Genomic DNA, 18,844 nt, shown 5'->3' with positions numbered 1-18,844 from the left:
TAAAGTCTGTGCCCGAACACAGAGAGAAACCGGTTTTCTCTCAGACAGAAGGGAAGGAAGCTATCTACATGTCTCCCATGAAATTAACCAAACTGTGACCCAAAACATGGAGGATGGAAGAACAGGAGGGGAAGAACAGCATGAGGTCATCTCGAGTGTGGGGACAAAACTATGAGTTTGGGAAGTTTTAAAGGAAGAGAATAAGCCATTGTGGCATCCATCACTGAATAAGGGGCCAGAGCTCTGGCAAGCTGAGAAAGATGGGTCCTTTAACCAATGGGGTTGAAGTGTCCTAGAAAAAAAGATTGATAACAAATCTACCTTGAACCAAGACCGTAACTTATTGAATTAAATCTTAGCCATTAGAAAGTGCATTTTTACTTTTTGTTTGTAACCCTCTCTAACTTTATTTCTTTTACTTTGCATCACGTAACCTATGTCCTTTTTGCTAATCAATTTGGTTTACTTTTAAGCTAAACCAACCCAGTGCTGTGTTTGAACAGAAGTAATTGTTAACTGCAGTTAATGTGGCAAGCTGCTGAGTATTATCTCTTTAAAAGAGCAAACAAACCATATTATTTCTCTGAATGGTCCAGAAAAGGGCTGGACGTTGCAGACCAAACAGGATTTTGGGAAAATTCAGAAGGAGGGTTTTGGGGTCTTCTTGCCAGGTGTAAACAAAGCTAGTGGAAACCAGTGTAGGGCTGTTGTGGTGTAGGCAGGTTGCTGAGTTCAGTATACTGAATCAGGGTTGCAGAGCACACAGACACTTGGGATACTGTATGCTTGTCTGCTGGTGTCCAGGCTGTGAGCCACAGCAGCAGAGCAGTTAAGCAGTCAGTGTTACAGAGCAGGGAGTAACACAAACCCTTACTGGTCTGAATTGCACCTTAGGTTGTGAAAAGGTTACCAATTGTTTCCTAGCTAACTGCATATCCCTAGAGAGCCCTTTCATTTCTAAAACTTCTCCACTATGCTGTGTATTGTGCACTCACTCTCGCTCTTTGAGCAGTTCTTATGAGAAGAGCTGAGCAGACTTTTTTTAATTTTCAGAAGGGGAATTTAGAGATGGACAGCAAGAGGCTGCTCTCTTGGCATTGTTTTTTGGGATACCTGGCTATTGACGGAGAAGTCATTTTTAGGTGTCTATATGCCAGTTTATTCTCTAATATTTTGTGGATTAAATTATTAAGGAGAGACTCTATTTTTTGTAATCAAACAAAAAGCCAAATTTGTCCATTCCAGACAGGCTGCAAACAAGCCAAGTGACTCAGAATGATCATAAAGAAGGGAAATATATTCATTGATGTTAATTATTTGTTGAGCACCACCATTGTGTATAAGGCTAGGTAAACTCCCCTTTAGAGAAAATGAGTGAGTCATATTTTTCACTGAGAGAACATCTAGCACAAGATCTAATCATAAATACTGATAAAGGTTCCTGTGGTGACTCCTTAGACATGGAAACATATTTTTCAGCTTCTTAATGGTCCTTGTTTCCAAGGTTCCCTCTCAGTGAAAACCCTTGCAAACAGGCTTGCATAAAGAACTAGTCACGTAGGCCCAGATCCTCGGTCATAAGAAAGAGGAACGCACTGCTGAGAGGCCATGTGCACAAAGATAGCGTGATGCCTCCTTTGCGCTCCTATCCTCAGTCAACTCGGCACTGGTCTGTTCCAGCCTCCAGCTACAGGCCAGAGCAACATGTAGGCTTCTTTAAACTATGCCAATGACCAAAGACCGCAGCTGAGCCTTGCTGGAGTCCAGGGAGCCCTAGCCATATCCCCTTTCTCCTGGTTCACCTGCTGGCTCTATGCCTACAGAGGGTCTCCCCTTATATGCACCACTTCAGAGCTGCTTTGTACTACTGATGTGGCACAATGAAACCCAAAGTCAAGAGAGAATCTGGGCCCTAGTCAGATAAGTGTTTGTCAGGCAAATTGAAAGGGAAGGCCTGGAGAGAAGACTGGATTCTCTGCTGCACTGAGCTTCCACAGCTGCACCAGGCTGTTAGGGAGCTGTGTAACATGTTAACGCTTATAGCTGGTTACAGTTTCCCCCATTCTCAGAGTGGCTCTGTGTGACTCTGAGCCCCAGCACAGGTTAGAGATGCCACGGGGCTGCTCTAATTTCCACCACCTGAGTATGGCACCTGAGTGTGCTTGTTACTCCATGGCCTTGCCCTCGTACCAGGAGCACTGAAGGAAGAAAGTGGGACTATCAGGAAGGCTGGTGCAGCCTATACCATTCTCCTGTGCATGAGGCTGCACGGGGAGGGACTATTTGCTCCTGAAGCACAACCCTGAACTCTCCTGATGTGGCATGCCACAGCATTTCCCCTTCAGTACACACCTGTGTCTAAGTGGTTCAATTTGGCCCTAAAGACTACTAAAAGCTCACAGGTAGGTTAGCAGTATATCCAGTTTAAGGATGGGTAAACTGCGGTACAGTGGGTGGGTTAAATGACTTGCTCTGTGGTACTGAGAGTCAACGGCTGGACTGGAACTTAAAAGCTCTGATTCCTCATCCCCTTCGAACCACTACAGTCCACTCTCAATCCAGGAACAATAATTGAAGTGGGAGTATTAAGGTTGGAGAGGGATGTAACTAAAAGGCATGCTAGACTACTTGAAAAGAAGAGCTATTTCAGTCACTGAAATACTGAGCATCCACCAGACTCAGAGAGGGAAAGAAGATTCACATGATATGTCAAAATTGATTGAATAAGCAGACTCTGACCTTTGTGGGAGTCAAACTAGGGATCTGGAAGGCTCACTGATGGAAGCCCCTTCCTCCTCCTCCTGTCTCTGTACATTTTGCTGCAGCTTTGTTTCCTGGCAACAGGCCAATTATGTGATCTGCTGAAGCTGTGGGCACTGCTCTCAGCCAACAAGAGAGTGGAATAGCTCTCCACTATGCAACCAAAACCACATAATTTTGTGAGTTACCCTCAGACACAATGGCAAATTGAACACAGCTATGAGCTCACTTCCATATTCTCTTCCCCCTTCCCCCCTTTTTTCCCCTCTGGAATTTAAAAAGGAGTAGAGGACGCTGACATTTTTAGCACCTAGGAAGGAATGTTGCTCTGCCAGCCTGTAGATGGTGTGTGATGCATACTGAATGCCAGGTAACACAGTTAACCAAGCCCAGCATCTGGCTGTGTATAACTAGTGCACAGACCTTAACTTTATTTTCTCTAAATTGTGAGCTAGGGGGCTATCATGCAAATTGCACAGCACTTCTTTTCTTTCTTAATTTATTCCCATTTGCACCTGTTTGTGTCCTCTAGGTTGCAGGCAAAATTAAACTATCAAAATGTCTCTTAAAAAAACCACAAAGCAATGAAATAAAGAGGATTTTTTTCTAAAGGGACTCCCATCCTAAATGTGCTCTAAATCGCTAAATGCAAAGAAAAATACACTTAAAAAGAAATACAATCCACTACATGTTAAAGGCATCTTGAATCATCTTGGTAAGAAATCTGCAGTCCCCTTAGGAAAAGTACTTTGGAAATGAAGAGACTAAAGAATTACATAGAATAGCTGATCATATGCTCTTACTTTCTTCAAAATGCAGATGAGAGCTTTGTGCCCTACATAATTATGCCTTGTAAATTTAAAATGTATGTAAATTATATTTTATATGTATATATTGGTTCCTATATAGTACTGTAGTAGCTGAGTGCCTTCCAGTAGGGTATTAAGTGACATGACTAACATTTGTCATGTGGTTCATTCTCTCATCCTTGCCCCGGGGAAAGACTTGTGTGTGCGGTGAAATGTTTGTTTTGGTTGAGTTTTGTTTGTTTTAAACGTGCACACCAGAGAAGACAGGTCGAAGATGTGCACCTTACACTTGAAGTGGAAGGTGGTGAGGTCTTTGATTCTTAGGGAAATTTACCAGCACAGCTATGCAGGTATAATTATATTGCTAAGCTCTGCTGTATACCTGTGTGGATGCTCTCTTCGGGGATTGAGTACCTTTTTTTTGGGTTTAGTTTAAACCAATTCCAATGAGACAAAAAAATCAACAACAAAAAAAGAAACTAAATCTTGGAGAGCATCCACATGGACAGTTATACCATCACAGCTATAACAGTATAATTATACTGGCACATTTCTGCCTGTCCATTTCCCAATGCAGATAAGCCCTTAGTTCCTGTGGAAGTTTGTTCCACAATTTTGGACAGGCCCTCGTGAAAACTCTTGTATAGACAAGTGTTACATTGAAAAATGACCTGTCAATTATGATGGCAATTTAGAGAGGGGTGTGATGATTGTATTATAGTAGATATTCCTATACTATAATTCTATGATGATTAACATAATTGTCTGCTAAACCTTTATTCTTTAAAAAAGAAGTATATGAAACATTATCCTTTTACTCGGCCATCCCATTATGAATGTTGAGATGCACTAAAACTGGAGGGTATTCAACAGCCTCATCTACATTCGGAATACATGCTTGGGATTGAACTGAATGGCTGCTGAATTCTGTCTTATAGTGCTGTCTAAACATCCGTTATCTAGCAGCATTAACCCCTCTGAGGCTATGTCTACACTACCGCGGTAAGTCGACCTACGCTACACAACTCTAGCTACGTACCTTAGGTCGAGTTACCGCAGGGTCGACTTACCTTACTCTTCTTGTTGGGGGTAGAGTACAAGGGTCAACTGGAGAGTGATCTGCAGTTGATTTGGCAGGTCTTTACTAGACCCGCTAAATTGACCGCCGGTGGATTGATCTCAGAGTATCGATCCCTGCCATAGTGTAGACCTGCCCTGAGGAAGATATGTAATGCACTCTTCACCATGCAATGACGCATACACACAGATACAGTTATTCTGAAGATGTGCTGGAGGCCCCTAAGTCACGGAGGATAAATATAAATGACTTTTTGAAATAAGGCAGTTTGGAGAGCAAGCTTGATATCTCAATACATTTTATCACTAGCTAATTTCAGATCTTTAGAAGATGAGCTAATGGAACTACCTTCTTAGCGCTCTAGTCAATGAATGCCAGTGGTATTATGATTGAGAGTGCCTAAATGGCATCATTATTATGGGATTCCAGACTATTTGTTCTTTCTCCATCAGTTTCTTTGTTTTCCCCTTGTAGCTCTTCTCTCCCTCCTCCTCTGCTCCATTTTCTAATTTCCTTTCTTCTTTCCTCTCCCACTTACAACTCTGAATTTCTCTGCTCTCTCACTTATTCCAGGCTAAAATGCCACCTTGTCTTGATTTTTCCATTTCTGGCCACCACTTTCAAACATTTGTTTTCCCTGACCATGCACAGCTGTTTGATGGCAATTCTGTATTGCAACTCTCGTTGGGCTGGGATCCATTCAACGAGAGGGAAATCTGGCTCATGAAATCTCAGTCCCTGAGTTCAAACTCCCACCTCCTTTTCTGTTAATAGTGGGCCTAATCCAAAGCTTCCTGAAATCAATGGAAAAGCTGTCATTGAGTTCTCTGGGGTTTGGATTAGACCCTAATTCCTTTGTCACTTCATTGACTTTAAACATGTATGTCGCCCAGGACTGATTACCTTTCATTCAAAGAGCTGAAATGACCCTTTCAAAAGCTTCCAAAGACTGGGTCTTTCTGTCAAATGGAGTGCAGTCCAGTACTGGCTTTATACATATTTTAAAGAGACTTTCTCCAACATATAATCAGAGGGTAGAACAGGTTTTATACATTCAAGAAAGGTAGGGAAATATAGGATTTACATATGATCACCGTTAAATAGACTTAGACACTGGCAAAGATGTAAAGTTTTGAAGTCAGATGTTCTCTCATTAGTCACTACCCTTCCTCTAGCATTTCAGCTTCTAACACTCAAAAGCTAACTTAAGCATTTGCAGAATTGGAGCCTAACATTTTGGAGTTCCAAATGTTTGTGCAACATAGAAACAGAATAGGTGACTAAAATAACTATTTGTCAGAACAGCTGAAATAACAGACTAGCTATTTGTTCCACTCTCCTATGAAAGAAAAGATAAAATCACTACCTGAGATGCACATGGAAAAACTCAAAACCATGGAAAAGGCAGGTGGATCATACTTTAATTTATTGTTTAAGCTTTTTATATTCTCAAGTTTTCTAAATGATGTAAAACCACTGTATGGTAAATCACACAACTAGCTTTAGTAGGACGCTTAATATGGTCTCACACACACATCACTTATACACACATTGTATAAGTAGGGGCATAGCGAGCAGATCGAGGGACGTGATCGTTCCCCTCTATTCGACATTGGTGAGGCCTCATCTGGAGTACTGTGTCCAGTTTTGGGCCCCACACTTCAAGAAGGATGTGGATAAATTGGAGAGAGTCCAGCGAAGGGCAACAAAAATGATTAGGGGACTGGAACACATGAGTTATGAGGAGAGGCTGAGGGAGCTGGGATTGTTTAGCCTGCAGAAGAGAAGAATGAGGGGGGATTTGATAGCTGCTTTCAACTACCTGAAAGGGGGTTCCAAAGAGGATGGCTCTAGACTGTTCTCAATGGTATCAGATGACCGAACGAGGAGTAATGGTCTCAAGCTGCAGTGGGGGAGGTTTAGATTGGATATTAGGAAAAACTTTTTCACTAAGAGGGTGGTGAAACACTGGAATGCGTTACCTAGGGAGGTGGTAGAATCTCCTTCCTTAGAGGTTTTTAAGGTCAGGCTTGACAAAGCCCTGGCTGGGATGATTTAACTGGGAATTGGTCCTGCTTCGAGCAGGGGGTTGGACTAGATGACCTTCTGGGGTCCCTTCCAACCCTTATATTCTATGATTCTATGATTGATTCACTTTTCATGGAGGAACCCATAAGAATGGTTGTGGAGAACAGTTTCTTAAACACCTTGTGGCAGCTGATTTGCTAATTTCTACCAATCATTACCTTAATTTTTATCCAATTTGAGAAAATAATTTCACTGGATTCTATGTATTTAATCAGCTGAAGAGATCACTGCAAGGTAGTATTGTGTGACTACTACATATGCAAATTATATCCAGAGGTGCTATATAATCAAGCAGGACCATTAATACATTTTAAAAGGACAGCACAAAGTGAAAGCCAAAACAAGTGGTTAAACCAAGAACATTGAAAAACTAGTGGTAACGGACTATAAGTATGAAATAGTTTGTGACATGAGAATTTTGATACATGCCACAATTTTTGAATCCATACCTGTTTTTCTTCTTGCAGTTGTTCTTGGAAGAGCTTCCACTGCTTTTGTCTACAGCTGTCCCATTTCTCTAACTGAAGGATCAAATTCTCCTGACATTCTTCTTTTAGAAGTTCACATTCTCTTAAAGACAGACCAGTCTTGGTAGGAAGAGTCTGAAGAAATAACTCTTGCACCAACTCATCTAAAGTGTGGGAGGTTCCAGAACACAGTTCCTAGCAAAACAGAGACACAGATTCATTTGTCATTGCTTACATCTCATTCCCTTGTCCACCTCCTCTTGCTCTCTCTTGGCATCCCAATTCTCCTGCCTTACACAGCCCTTCATTTCATTCTCCTACTTTTGGTTTAGTGACTTCTATCTTGCTTCTTCTATCTAGCTGCCTGTTCTCTTATACTCTCTCTCTGTCTCCTTGAAAACTATCCTTATCTCCCTCCCTCCCTGCACAGCTCTTTAGGAAATACTTCTCCCTTATTATTAGTAACTCCCAGATCCTCCTCCTGAACTGTTCCCCCATATCTTGTTTTATTTAGGCCCCAATTCTGCCATCACTTAAGCACATGCTAAGTTTTATGCACATGAGTAAGTCCACTGGAGTTATGGGAAAGGACAGGTCTTGTGGTTTAAGCTCTGGCCTACCACTCAAAATATATCTGTTTAATTCCTGGCTATGCCACAGACTTCCTGTGTGATGCTGGGCAAGTTATCTAATCTCCTTCTGCCTCTGTTTACCATCTCTAAAATGGTAACTATACTCCCTGTCTGTCTTGTCTTTTTTTTTTTTTAAACAGTAAGTTATTTGGGAGAGGAACTATAAATACAGCACTTAGCACAATGGGACCCCAATAGGGCTTTTTAGACCACTGTAATACAAATGCATAGTAAAAAGTTATGTACATACGTGTTTACATGATTACGTCTGTGAATTGTAATATTCTCAGTGTGTTAATGAGTCTGATCTTGATTCCACAAATATTTATTGATGTGTTTAACGTTAAAATATGCATAATATCACTGAATATTTAAAAAGAAAATCTAAGTAATTCAAGACCAAGTGGAGGACACAGTGAGATCAATGGCAGTTTTGCCAAATGACATTAGGGTAAACAGGATCTGGCTGTTACTAAATGTTGTGCTTGTAAAAGATGCAAAAGAATAAGTACCATACTGTGTGTGGAAAGGGTGCTATCCCTTTAAAAGCAGGGCAGGCTGGGAACCTCCTCCAGGATAATAAAATAAGAGATTTGCAGCAGAACAGCAGTTTGGCTCAGGCTCTGATGAAGGACAGGCTTGCAGTACTACAGTAAATGGCTACTAATGGACCCCAGGCTGGAGGTATGGGTCATGTCAGATTTTATTTTTGTTTGTTCCTTCCTCTCATTGTTGATAAATGGGGATTTGGCTTTGTCTCTTTAATCTTTACAATTCTTAGCCTCTGAACTCTATCTGATTCTGCATACACCTATATGTCATGGTGAAAATACCTAAAATGTTATGTCAGACACACAGACAAATAAGCTGTGGGCAGTTGTAGGGTAAACTTCATTAGTCTGCCTATGTGCACCAACCCAAGGAACTACCTTATGACTGAGAGGGGAGTTCAGTCTCTGTACCCATTTGATCCTTGGCCCCAGTGAGAGGATTGGGCAGGTGGTAAATTCTGACCAGTGCCAGATACAGGTTTTTGTGATGTGGACTTTTATGAACTGAGTACCAGTTCATTCTATGTAATATATAATCTTGCCAAACAGCCATCAGAGGTCATCATCCTGGATCTGAACTGGACATCTAGATATAACAGACTCCATATCCCATTACCAAACGTTCAGTCATCCCCCATATTTCTTCTGAACCGTAGCATTCAATGTGTGGCTCCTGCCCCATCTACTTCATTCTGTCCAAATTGTGCACTAAATGCAGAATTATTAATTTTCTCATGGGCTCTTTTATGGCACTCATCACCATACCCTCTGTACATTTCAAAAAGTGAGTTTATCATCACAACATAAGAATGGCCATACTGGGTCAGACCAAAGGTCCATCCAGCCCAGTATCCTGTCTACTGATAGCGGCCAATGCCAGGTACCCCAGAGGGAGCGAACCTAACAGGTAATAATTTAGTGATCTCTCTCCTGCCATCCATCTTCACCCTCTGACAAACAGAGGCTAGAGACACCATTCCTTACCCATCCTGGCTAGCAACCCAGTGAGAGAAGGTGATATTCACATTTTACAGATGGGACATTAAGGTACAGAGGTTAAGGCCAAAGTGTCCACCAACCATTCAACTTGAGATGTCTTGGAGCTGGTTTTTCAAAATAGTTACCATTTTTATAGCACTTGATATGTTCAGAACACACCCCTCACTGACTTCATTTGATTGTGAGTGCTCAGCACTTTAGCAAGTTGGGCCCAGGTGTCTCAAGTTGGGCACTCAGAAAATAAGGAACACAGAATCGGTGGTCATGGATACAATGATCAGCTAGAACAGGTCTGGTACCATTTTTCTTCCCCTATTTCTGGTTTTGGCCCATTGCTAACAATCAATGCAATAATTTAAAAAGGTAAAATGATCTAGAATGACTGTGGTAGCACTTTCAATATGCAATTATTAGTGAAGTTATATTACTGGACATGAGCATATTTGGTCCAGAACTTCTCCTCTCATGAAAACACCCACAGGGGGATGAGGTTTGGAGGAGAGTCAACTGGTATCTCCATGCAGGTCTCCTTGCAGAGTTTCTTCTCTATCCTCCCCAGCTTGGGGAAGGGGTTTCCAGCCCCAAAAGGCTCTTGTTTTGATAAGCACTTGGGAGACCTTTGCCCAGCCTAAGTAACTAGACTGGGTACTGGGAAACATGGAAAGGGAAAGAATCCCTCCACCCCCATTCTGTGGAGCAGGAGCAGAGTTGCTCAGTGGCTCCTTGTGCAGTCTAATGGATAAAGTAGTCTCTGCAGGCCTAGCACACTCCTGCCTGCCCAGGAATGAGGGCAAAGAGAGGGAGGATCCAAACAGTAGTGGATTTTCTGGTCTGTCTATAACTATCAGCGCACATAGAATCTTCCATTCAGGCGGCTCCATCTTGCAAGGCCCCTAACCTTGCCTCTACACCCCCAGCTTATGCTGGTCCATAAGCTCCCATCTCACCTGTGGGGGCAGGGTTTGCACCTTTGTAGTTACTCATCTAGTCTGTGAATCGGTTTTAGCTTAATCTCTATGCAGAATGGCACGTTTGCATTCTCTCCTCGGCTGCTGTTTCTTTAGTCTAAAATTCAGGTCTCCAAACCCTGGGATTTAGCATCAGCTCAAAAAGATTCCATGTCTGATCTCATGATCCCTTTTAACGTTTTAACAATGTCAGTTATCTCTCTTCTAACCCATCTTTTCCCTGAGTAAATATCGGGGGGGGGGGGGTTCTAGCTTTTTAATAGCAGTTAACTCTCCCGATCCTGTTACGGTTCTTATTGCTTTCCTGTGGACTAACATGGTTTAAAAGGAATCTAGAGTAGTCTGCAGCCACACCTGTTTCTACTGCACCTTCACTAGCTCTCAAGCAGAGTCAGACCAGGTTGATATTTGAATGAAAGACTTCCAGGTACCACTACCACACCACTTAGTCATACTGGGCTTTCTATAGCTGGCACCCCAGATTTATTGCCCTAGTATGGTGCTGGTATCGCATTGCTTCTCATAAGGAAATCTCCTGCATGAAATGGAAAGCCGAGGTCTTGATCGCTTGCTGTCATTGAAAATCTCATGGCTTTCTGCTTAAGGAGTAAAGGAATTATATCCTGAATATTTCTCAGGGGCCTGGGTTCTGCCTGTACCTCCTGCAGGCTCAAACGGATCTTGTAACCTGTCTTGCACTGCTTCGCAGGGCACAGCAATTCTACCCAACTGAACTGTGGTTGTGTTTTGCTTCACAGAACAGCATATGAGAGAGAGAGAGAGAGGTGATCCCTAGATCAAAGTGGCTTAATTATTTCTTTGTAAAGCACTTTGACATCTTCTGGTGAAAGGTGCTATGGAAGTTCAAAATACAATTATAGGGACAGTTTTTCAGATGAGCCACAGCCAGACCTCCCTCTTTTATTTTTCCCAAGAACAAAACTATGGGTATAAATACAGTACGCAAATAGGAATTTGGACATCTAATGACTAATAATTGCACCCATGATGATTTGTATATGCAAAAATATGAATAACCTTTAACTGCTGAAAGTGTGTGAATATTTAATTTGTAATGACACCCCCTTCTCAAAAGTCCTACCATAAGGGGGAAGCTCATCTGTCAGGAGCATGTTGTGCGGCTGATCTGAGAATGAACTGTGGAATGAGCTCTCATAAGAACTAAGGACCATCACAAACCTCATCTATTGCAAGTGCAAGGCACACATTTTCCACCTGCCTTCTCTAACATACATGTAGAGCAGTATGTACATTAAAAAACAAACCCCACATGATCCACCACCTTACCAAACCAAACAATGCACTGCACACACAGTTTTATCCTATGGCTGGAAGTGGGGAAAGAATGAACCACATGTGACAGACCTTAGTCATGTTGCCTACTGCATCATAAGAAGATCCTCAGTTACTATGGTGATGAGGGTAAAGTAAGAACCTACCTAGGAAAAAGCTTCTGTATGTGGAAGTGCTAATGGAGGCCAGATTCTGCCAGTCTGACTCAAGCTGAGTATACGCTTGTTCTGCAAGGAACTACTTTCAGAGTAAGGTATTACTCAATGTAAATAAGGGTGGTGGAATGTGGCTCTAAACAGAGAAGTTGCTTTGTATATTGCTATTTAATAAGCCACTGCAATTTTAAGTTTCTTTTATACAAGAGTAACAAAGTACTGTTTCCAATACGTATCTTATTTTTTTATATTTTTTTTCGTCCGTAGGATGGTCATCAAATATCTCTTGACATATCTTTTTTTTTTTTGTCTTCAGAACTTTTACTTAATGCAATTTATTCAAATTGATTCCACTAATAGAGTAGCTGATTGCAGACTTAAATGAACATGTTTGTAATGACAGCCAACCTCAAGCTTTTTCAAAAATCGTCCTTAGAAATTCATCACGCATAAATAAATATCATAATTTAAATGCAGAAGTGAAATGGTCTTGGATAAATGCTGGATGCCTTTGAATTTCAAAGGAGGAGACATATATAATCACACAGGAAAAAGAAGGGAAATATACAGCTGATGGAATTTCACTACCCACAAACAAAAGAGCAACATTAAAATACGAGACACATTGTAAACTTAGATCTTGGTGAGGTGAGGTGAAGAATGATTATAATGGAGAAAAAGCCCTTGAGAAACACTGAGCTGGATTCCAAGTGCTGACTAATACATATTATGTATTGTTGGTTTATGCCAAAAAGTGACTGGAAAAGAGGGAAGTTGGAGGGAAGCTGCCTGCAGTTGGAACTTGTCTACAATGTATAGTTATACTGGTACAACCGCCTGGGTGGACACTCTTATTCTGGTGTAAGAGTGGCTTTTTTTCAGTTTAGTTTGCGAGGGCGGGTTAATCTCATATTCTGAACCAAAAAAAAAAAGGCCCTCTCATGCCAGAATAAGAGTGTCCTAACAGAAGGTTCTAGTGGTAAAACTAACTTTACAATACATTTTTGGTAAATAGATCTAAAGAGAAGGCCTTTATTAATAACTCTATTCATTGATGCACAAATCAGAACAGAAACCAGCTCAAGCACCTATAGCAGTGTAGAACCAGAACTGCTAACAGAACAAACAATAGTAAAAACTTATTTTAGTGATTTAAAAGTAAGCAGATATGAGTACACACAGGGAGCAGGTCTGTTGGGGAAGAAGGAATCCTATTACAATTTTTCTTACCATAGCTGCACTTAAAAATAAAACAAGTGCACTCTTGTTATGCCACTACTTGTTCCACTGAAAAGTGATGAATAACAAACGGAGGTAGGCATTTATGGTAAAAAGTCTTTGTGGGGGTGGAGAAAGAAAAGGGACTCCCAAAAGAGTAGGAAACAGTGTCTAGCTTGGTGTATAAAGAAGGGGAAAGCTTAAATTTAAGAAGATAATCAGGTTGGTTTTAAAAATGAATCTGTTTACCCACCTGGCCAGAAAATAAAACAGGTATCTTGTTTGGAAGCCTACCCAAGCAACTCCACAGAGGTGTAGTTCATATAAACTGGGCATTGGTAAGTGGGAAGAAGAGTCTCTAGCTCAGCAGTTCTCAAACTGTGGGTTGGGACCCCCAAGTGGGTCATGACCCCGTTTTAATGGGGTCACCAGGGCTGGTGTTAGACTTGCTGGGGCCCAGGACCAAAGCTGAAGCCCGAAGCATCAGCCCTGGGTGGCGGGGCTCAGGTTACAGCGCCCCCCCCCCCCAGCTGGGGCTGAAGCCCTTGGGCTTTGGCCCCCCCAGCTGGGGTGGTGGGGCTCGGGTGGGCTCAGGCTTCAGTCCCCCTTCCTGGGGTCGTGCAGTAATTTTTGTTGTTGGAAGGGGGTCGTGGTGCAATGAAGTTTGAGAACCCCTGGTCTACATACAGTAAGTGGCTGTGGCAATATCTAAGACCAACATTAGAGAAATGCCTCACAAGGGAGTAATTGACTGTGCAAGGCACTGCAGAATTAGGCTTTTTGTTAAGTTCAACCCTCTGATGAGGGAGGTAAACATCAATATCTCTATCATACCCTGAGGACGGGATAGCCGCCCCGAGTGTGTGCCCAGCCAAGACCCTAGGCACTTATGCAGGGCAGAGAGCTGTGGTGCATATTCAAAATCACACCCCAGCTTGAAGTAAGATTAAAATGACCTGCTTAAATTTAATCAGCAAATTAGTGCCAGAACCAGGATTAGATACAACCCAGACAGCTGGGTTCTAATTTCTGTGCCTAATCTATTATTCCACACTGCCTTCCAACACTTCCTAATAAATCACAATGCCAAACCTTTAAATTTTGGGTCTTTCAAAGTTTGGTTGCTCAACCTGAGACCTCTATAGTCTGGTTTTCATAGGTTTTGAATACCTGCAGATCCACCTGAAGTAAATGGGACCAGTGAGTACTCAGCACCTTGGACATCTAGCTCAAGTGGGCACCCAAAATTACAGTCCAGTTTAGAAAATGCAACCCTTCTATTTTAGTTAATAGGGTTGCACAGAGAATATGAAGGAAAAATAAGGCTCTAGGCCCCAGATCCACAGAGGTCTTTAGGCTCCTAACTTCCACTGAAATCAATGGAAGTTAGGAGCCTAAAATACCTTTGAAGATCTGGGACTAAGAACCTAGAACAGTTACAACATGCTACCTCCTGAATTTCATATTTTGCCCTTTGTAGCTGAAAAAAATCACACTTAACACTAGTTTCATATTACTGTTTAATCACTCAAAAATGTTTATTGCCTTATCTGTTAATGTTATCCACTAGTTACAATGTTTTAACTTACATTCCTATGCATCTTTACTTCTTATCAAATGAGAGAGAGACAGGATACTATTTTCTTGAAGTCCTGTTAGAAGCGGAACTAGAGACAACATTAAAGTGTGAGATTTCCATAGCCTCCATGCTAAACTTGATGAAGTATACTTTAAAAATGAGTCCTTTACAAGGGACTTTGTAACTCTCAGCTGCTAGTTACTTGTTTTGGTTGTCCTCAAATGAACTTCTGTTTCCCCCCTAATGAATTGTTAGCCCCCAGCCTCTTCTCATATGGCTGCAGCATAGCACACGGAAGAGGAGGAGGACAAGATTACAGATTAGGTAACATTTGAGGTACTAAAATTCAAGCAGAACTGCAAAAAGCACCTCATTTTCTTTTTTCAGAGTCCACAAGAGGGCAGGACAGGAGGTAACTTTTACTGCCTGATAACAGAGAATGACACAATAACCCCCCCCTGCAATTCATAAGTTACACAAACCTGCAATATATTCTGTTCCTCTAACTGATCAGGATTTCTCTGATACCTTTTCTTTAATCTAAAAATTTCAGTTAATTTTTACTCCTCCATTCTATTATTGTAGACTGGATAAATTAACATTTGTAAAAAGGGCCCAAAATACCTGCATGACTCAAATGTCAATTAACTTTTTCACAAATTATTTAAAAAGACTGTAACAGTTCTCCCCCCCTCCCCCCCCCGGCCCCATCACAGTCAATCCCCACTGTTTGAAGTCCACTACTGTTAGGCTTTCCTGGCACAGCCAGAGTTGTGAGGTACCTCGACACCACCCACCCTTGCTGTGAGGAGATCTTGTCTGTACATGCTGTGGATCAGCTTCCTGAAACCATCAGCCTCTGGCAACAAAAGCACTACCTTCCAGGCCTCTGCGGGCACTGCACTCAGTGCCTGGTCAGTGGTAGGCTCACACCCCGACCCCTGAGTCCACCTAGCTTCCCTCTGGAGTGCTCAGCCTCTATCCCACTCACAGAACTCTTAGCACCACTATTCCCAGAGGAATAATACAAATTAGATTATAAAATGCAATTGAGGATCACAAGTTTACTTCGTATGTAGTCAAAACAAGAATAAGTTTATTATCAACAAACAGATTCAAGTGCTGGAGGGCCTGTCTACACTTGAAATGCTACAGAGGTACAGCTGCAGCACTACAGCTGTGCCATTATAATGCTTCAGTGTAGACACTCCCTACAGTAACAGGAGGAGTTCTCCCATCAATGTAGTTAATCCACTTCCCCAAAGGGCAGCAGCTAGGTTGACAGGAGAATTCTTCTGTTGACCAAACACTGTCTACACTGAAGGTTAGGTCGGCTTCACTACATCGCTCAGAGGTATGGATTTTTCATACCCCTAAGTGATGTACCTGGGTCAACTTTTGCATGCAGAGTTGGCCTCAGAATAAGAATACTGAAAGCAAATAGTTGCATATAAAACAAAACCGTAACATGCTTTCTAGAGCCTAAATGTAACTAACAAGGCCTTCCCAGATCTCCTACAAGAGTGGTTTTCAACCTGTGGTCCACAGACCCCTAGGGGTCCCCAGACTATGTCTAAAGGCTAGCCTACACTGGCAACACTAAAGCGCCGCCATGGCAGCGGTTTAACACGCTTTGAGGGAACGCAGCAGAGCTCTCTCCCAGCACTCTAAAAAAACCCACCTCAACGAGGGGCTTAGCTATGAGAAATAGTAAGTGGCGTGTACAATGAATTGACATTCTTTCATCTAGTCACCAGGGAGGTCATTCAGTCAAACTCGCGCTCCCCTTTCACAACGCTTTAACGCCAATACCCGCATAGAGATTATCCTGTCATTCTGCATGATCTTGAATCTATGGGACAGGTTCTCTGTTCATGTATACCAAGGTAAATCAGGCAGAGGTGCTGGAACAAGTGGGGGTGCTGAGAGCCACTGAACCAAATTGTAAATTCTGTATACGATGGAAACTACTTCAAGCCAGGGAGTGCGGCAGCACCCCCAGCACTCCTAGTTCCAGCATCTATGAAATCAGGAGGAACTGCTGAACTGAACAGTTGCATCGGTATAAAACTGTAAGCGACAGGAGCATCCGGCAGACGGGCTCCATATCGACTACCATGTTTAGCTTGTCTATCCACAATAAATGCCAGATCCTTTCTCCCATTTGTTGTAAGGGATTATGGCTTGACTGGCAATTCACTTGCAAACCACCACACTACTGAACAGACTCTTAAAATGCAGAAGCCAGTGAGCTGATCAGAAAGGGCAGAACCGGCAGCTTCTTAAAAAAAAAAAATCAGCATGATAGCTCCATGTCGCTAGCCTTCTGCCTCCTCCCTGGCGGATTCCTTCAGGCTTAAAACAGTCTATAGTATACATTTAATGAACTGTTTAAATGCAGGGTTGGATGGTTCAGATAATTAATAGTGGAACAGAGGCCTTTGTGCCATTAGGTCACTGGTTTAAAAACTGCCAGGGCCAGAAGTCATTGCATTTTTACCAGCTGAAATTGTCCCTCAGGAAACCACATGAGTCTATATGACTGCAGGATTTCTTGCACCTTCCTTCAAAGCGTCTGCTACTGGTCACTGTCAGAGACAGGATACTGGTGCAGATGGACCCATGAGTTTGATCCAATATGGTGATTCCTGTAATCTGTCCATTTCCTAAAGGATTACTGTCTATTTTATTCAAACTATCATCCAAACTGGCTCTGAATTCCAGGAGGACTGTTAAAAATAACTTAAGGGTTTTTAATTAGCAGCCATAGACTGAAAGGTCTGATTATGTACACTGGATTCCTCCCATCCCTGTAGATGGTCCAGGTTGAGGCACCTCCAGGCAGGGCGCCAAGGGGAAGTTTGTATTGCTGTCTGTGGTGAATGAAACCTTAATTCACTCTCAAACACTTTAAAAAGAGAAGAAACACAACCACCCTGTTCAATATGGCAGACTCTGCCAGGCTTTACATGACAAAGGGCATGATTCTACTGCCATTTTCCACCTTCCCTAAATATGGCCGGGCTGCTGAGATTCAATCCTCTAGCTCTGAGGGTCCCTGGTTCAATCTGTGGTGTGAGCCAAGATCGCAGCCAGCATTAGTGGTGTCTTGTCTGGGATTCACACTGCTGTGAGCCTCAAACGGTCAGGACCAGATTACATATTTCTTCTGGACTGAGCAATGTAATACACTAGTCACTTTGCACTGTGTCCCATTCTGTGTCCGATCCACAGAAGATGTGAGAGTTGTAACAGACGCACATCCCCAGTGAATGAGGCACAGAAGAGGACATGTAACTGAGTGACCAGTGGGTTACACTTATTAACCTTTCATGAATGTAGCTGGGCTTCATTTTCCAACAAGATTCTAAAAATCAAATGAGAGAAGAGGACTTTTGTTTGCTTTTCATTAAATAGATTGGAGCAATTTTTTACTATTTTACCCTCCTTTGTAACGTACATTTGCATTTAGAAAAAGGTGAAGTTTTAATTGAACAACAAACTAATTATTTGACTGTTTCTTCACCTCTTGAATTGAGCCTCTCACTTGCTCATGCCTCGGTGATGCATGCCATCTTTGTCTTGGCATTGTGAAGGAGTGTGGAGATATCATGGAATGGCAATGGCAAAATGGAAATGAAGGGCCTGATTGTGCCTGGCCGTAGCACAGCCACGCAGGAGAATAAGCTCCCTCATTCCTCTAGGCAGCCTTGCAGCACCTCACTTCCAGGCATTATGGGTGGGAGAGTGGGTTGTGCATGGCATCTGCAAGACAGTGGAGCGTGGGCAGGGGGAGCCTTGATTCTGGCTTTCTAACGTGCTAGCCAAAGCATCTGGGATTCCAAGATAAAGGAACTGCATAAATTACTCTTCCCCTGGAGCAAGAGGTGCAACAGAGGGAGAGGAGAGGAGAGGAAACGGAGAAGAGACTGTGCTTCTCTGAGACATAATTTCTTCCCTGGGATTCTCCTTTGCCTTTGTGTCATGCCCCAGGTAATAGACATTTTTAATAACGACTATGCCTTGTACACTCAAGCTGGTGGAAATCATGGTAGCTCTGTTTGACTTCAGTGGAGATACACTGGTTTACTCCAGCTGAAGATCAAGCCAGTTCTTAAAGCTTTTGGAGAGTACAGTAAGTTTCTTTTCATTCACAGCCTATGCCTCTTATGTAGTGTACTTTCTGATGTCATCCTTTTAATACGATCAATAGCAGCTATGCCTAG

The 18,844-nt window shown here is 42.3% G+C and overlaps 1 protein-coding gene across 5 annotated transcripts in view; it reads right to left on the bottom strand.

The window, feature by feature from the left end:
• EVC (EvC ciliary complex subunit 1) overlaps positions 1-18,844 on the bottom strand; it is an 80,676-nt gene that overhangs the window by 16,846 nt on the left and 44,986 nt on the right. For all 5 annotated transcript variants that reach the window (XM_048848899.2, XM_048848901.2, XM_048848903.2 and 2 more), the window contains one exon: positions 7,185-7,397. In XM_048848899.2, coding sequence (XP_048704856.2) covers positions 7,185-7,397 — 213 coding nt within the window. The remainder of the gene's footprint in view (positions 1-7,184; positions 7,398-18,844) is intronic.

The sequence above is a fragment of the Caretta caretta genome, chromosome 4 (genome assembly GCF_965140235.1).
Source record: "Caretta caretta isolate rCarCar2 chromosome 4, rCarCar1.hap1, whole genome shotgun sequence".
In the NCBI taxonomy this organism is placed as follows: Eukaryota; Metazoa; Chordata; order Testudines; family Cheloniidae; genus Caretta; species Caretta caretta.
This window is presented reverse-complemented; position numbering and strand designations above follow the sequence as displayed.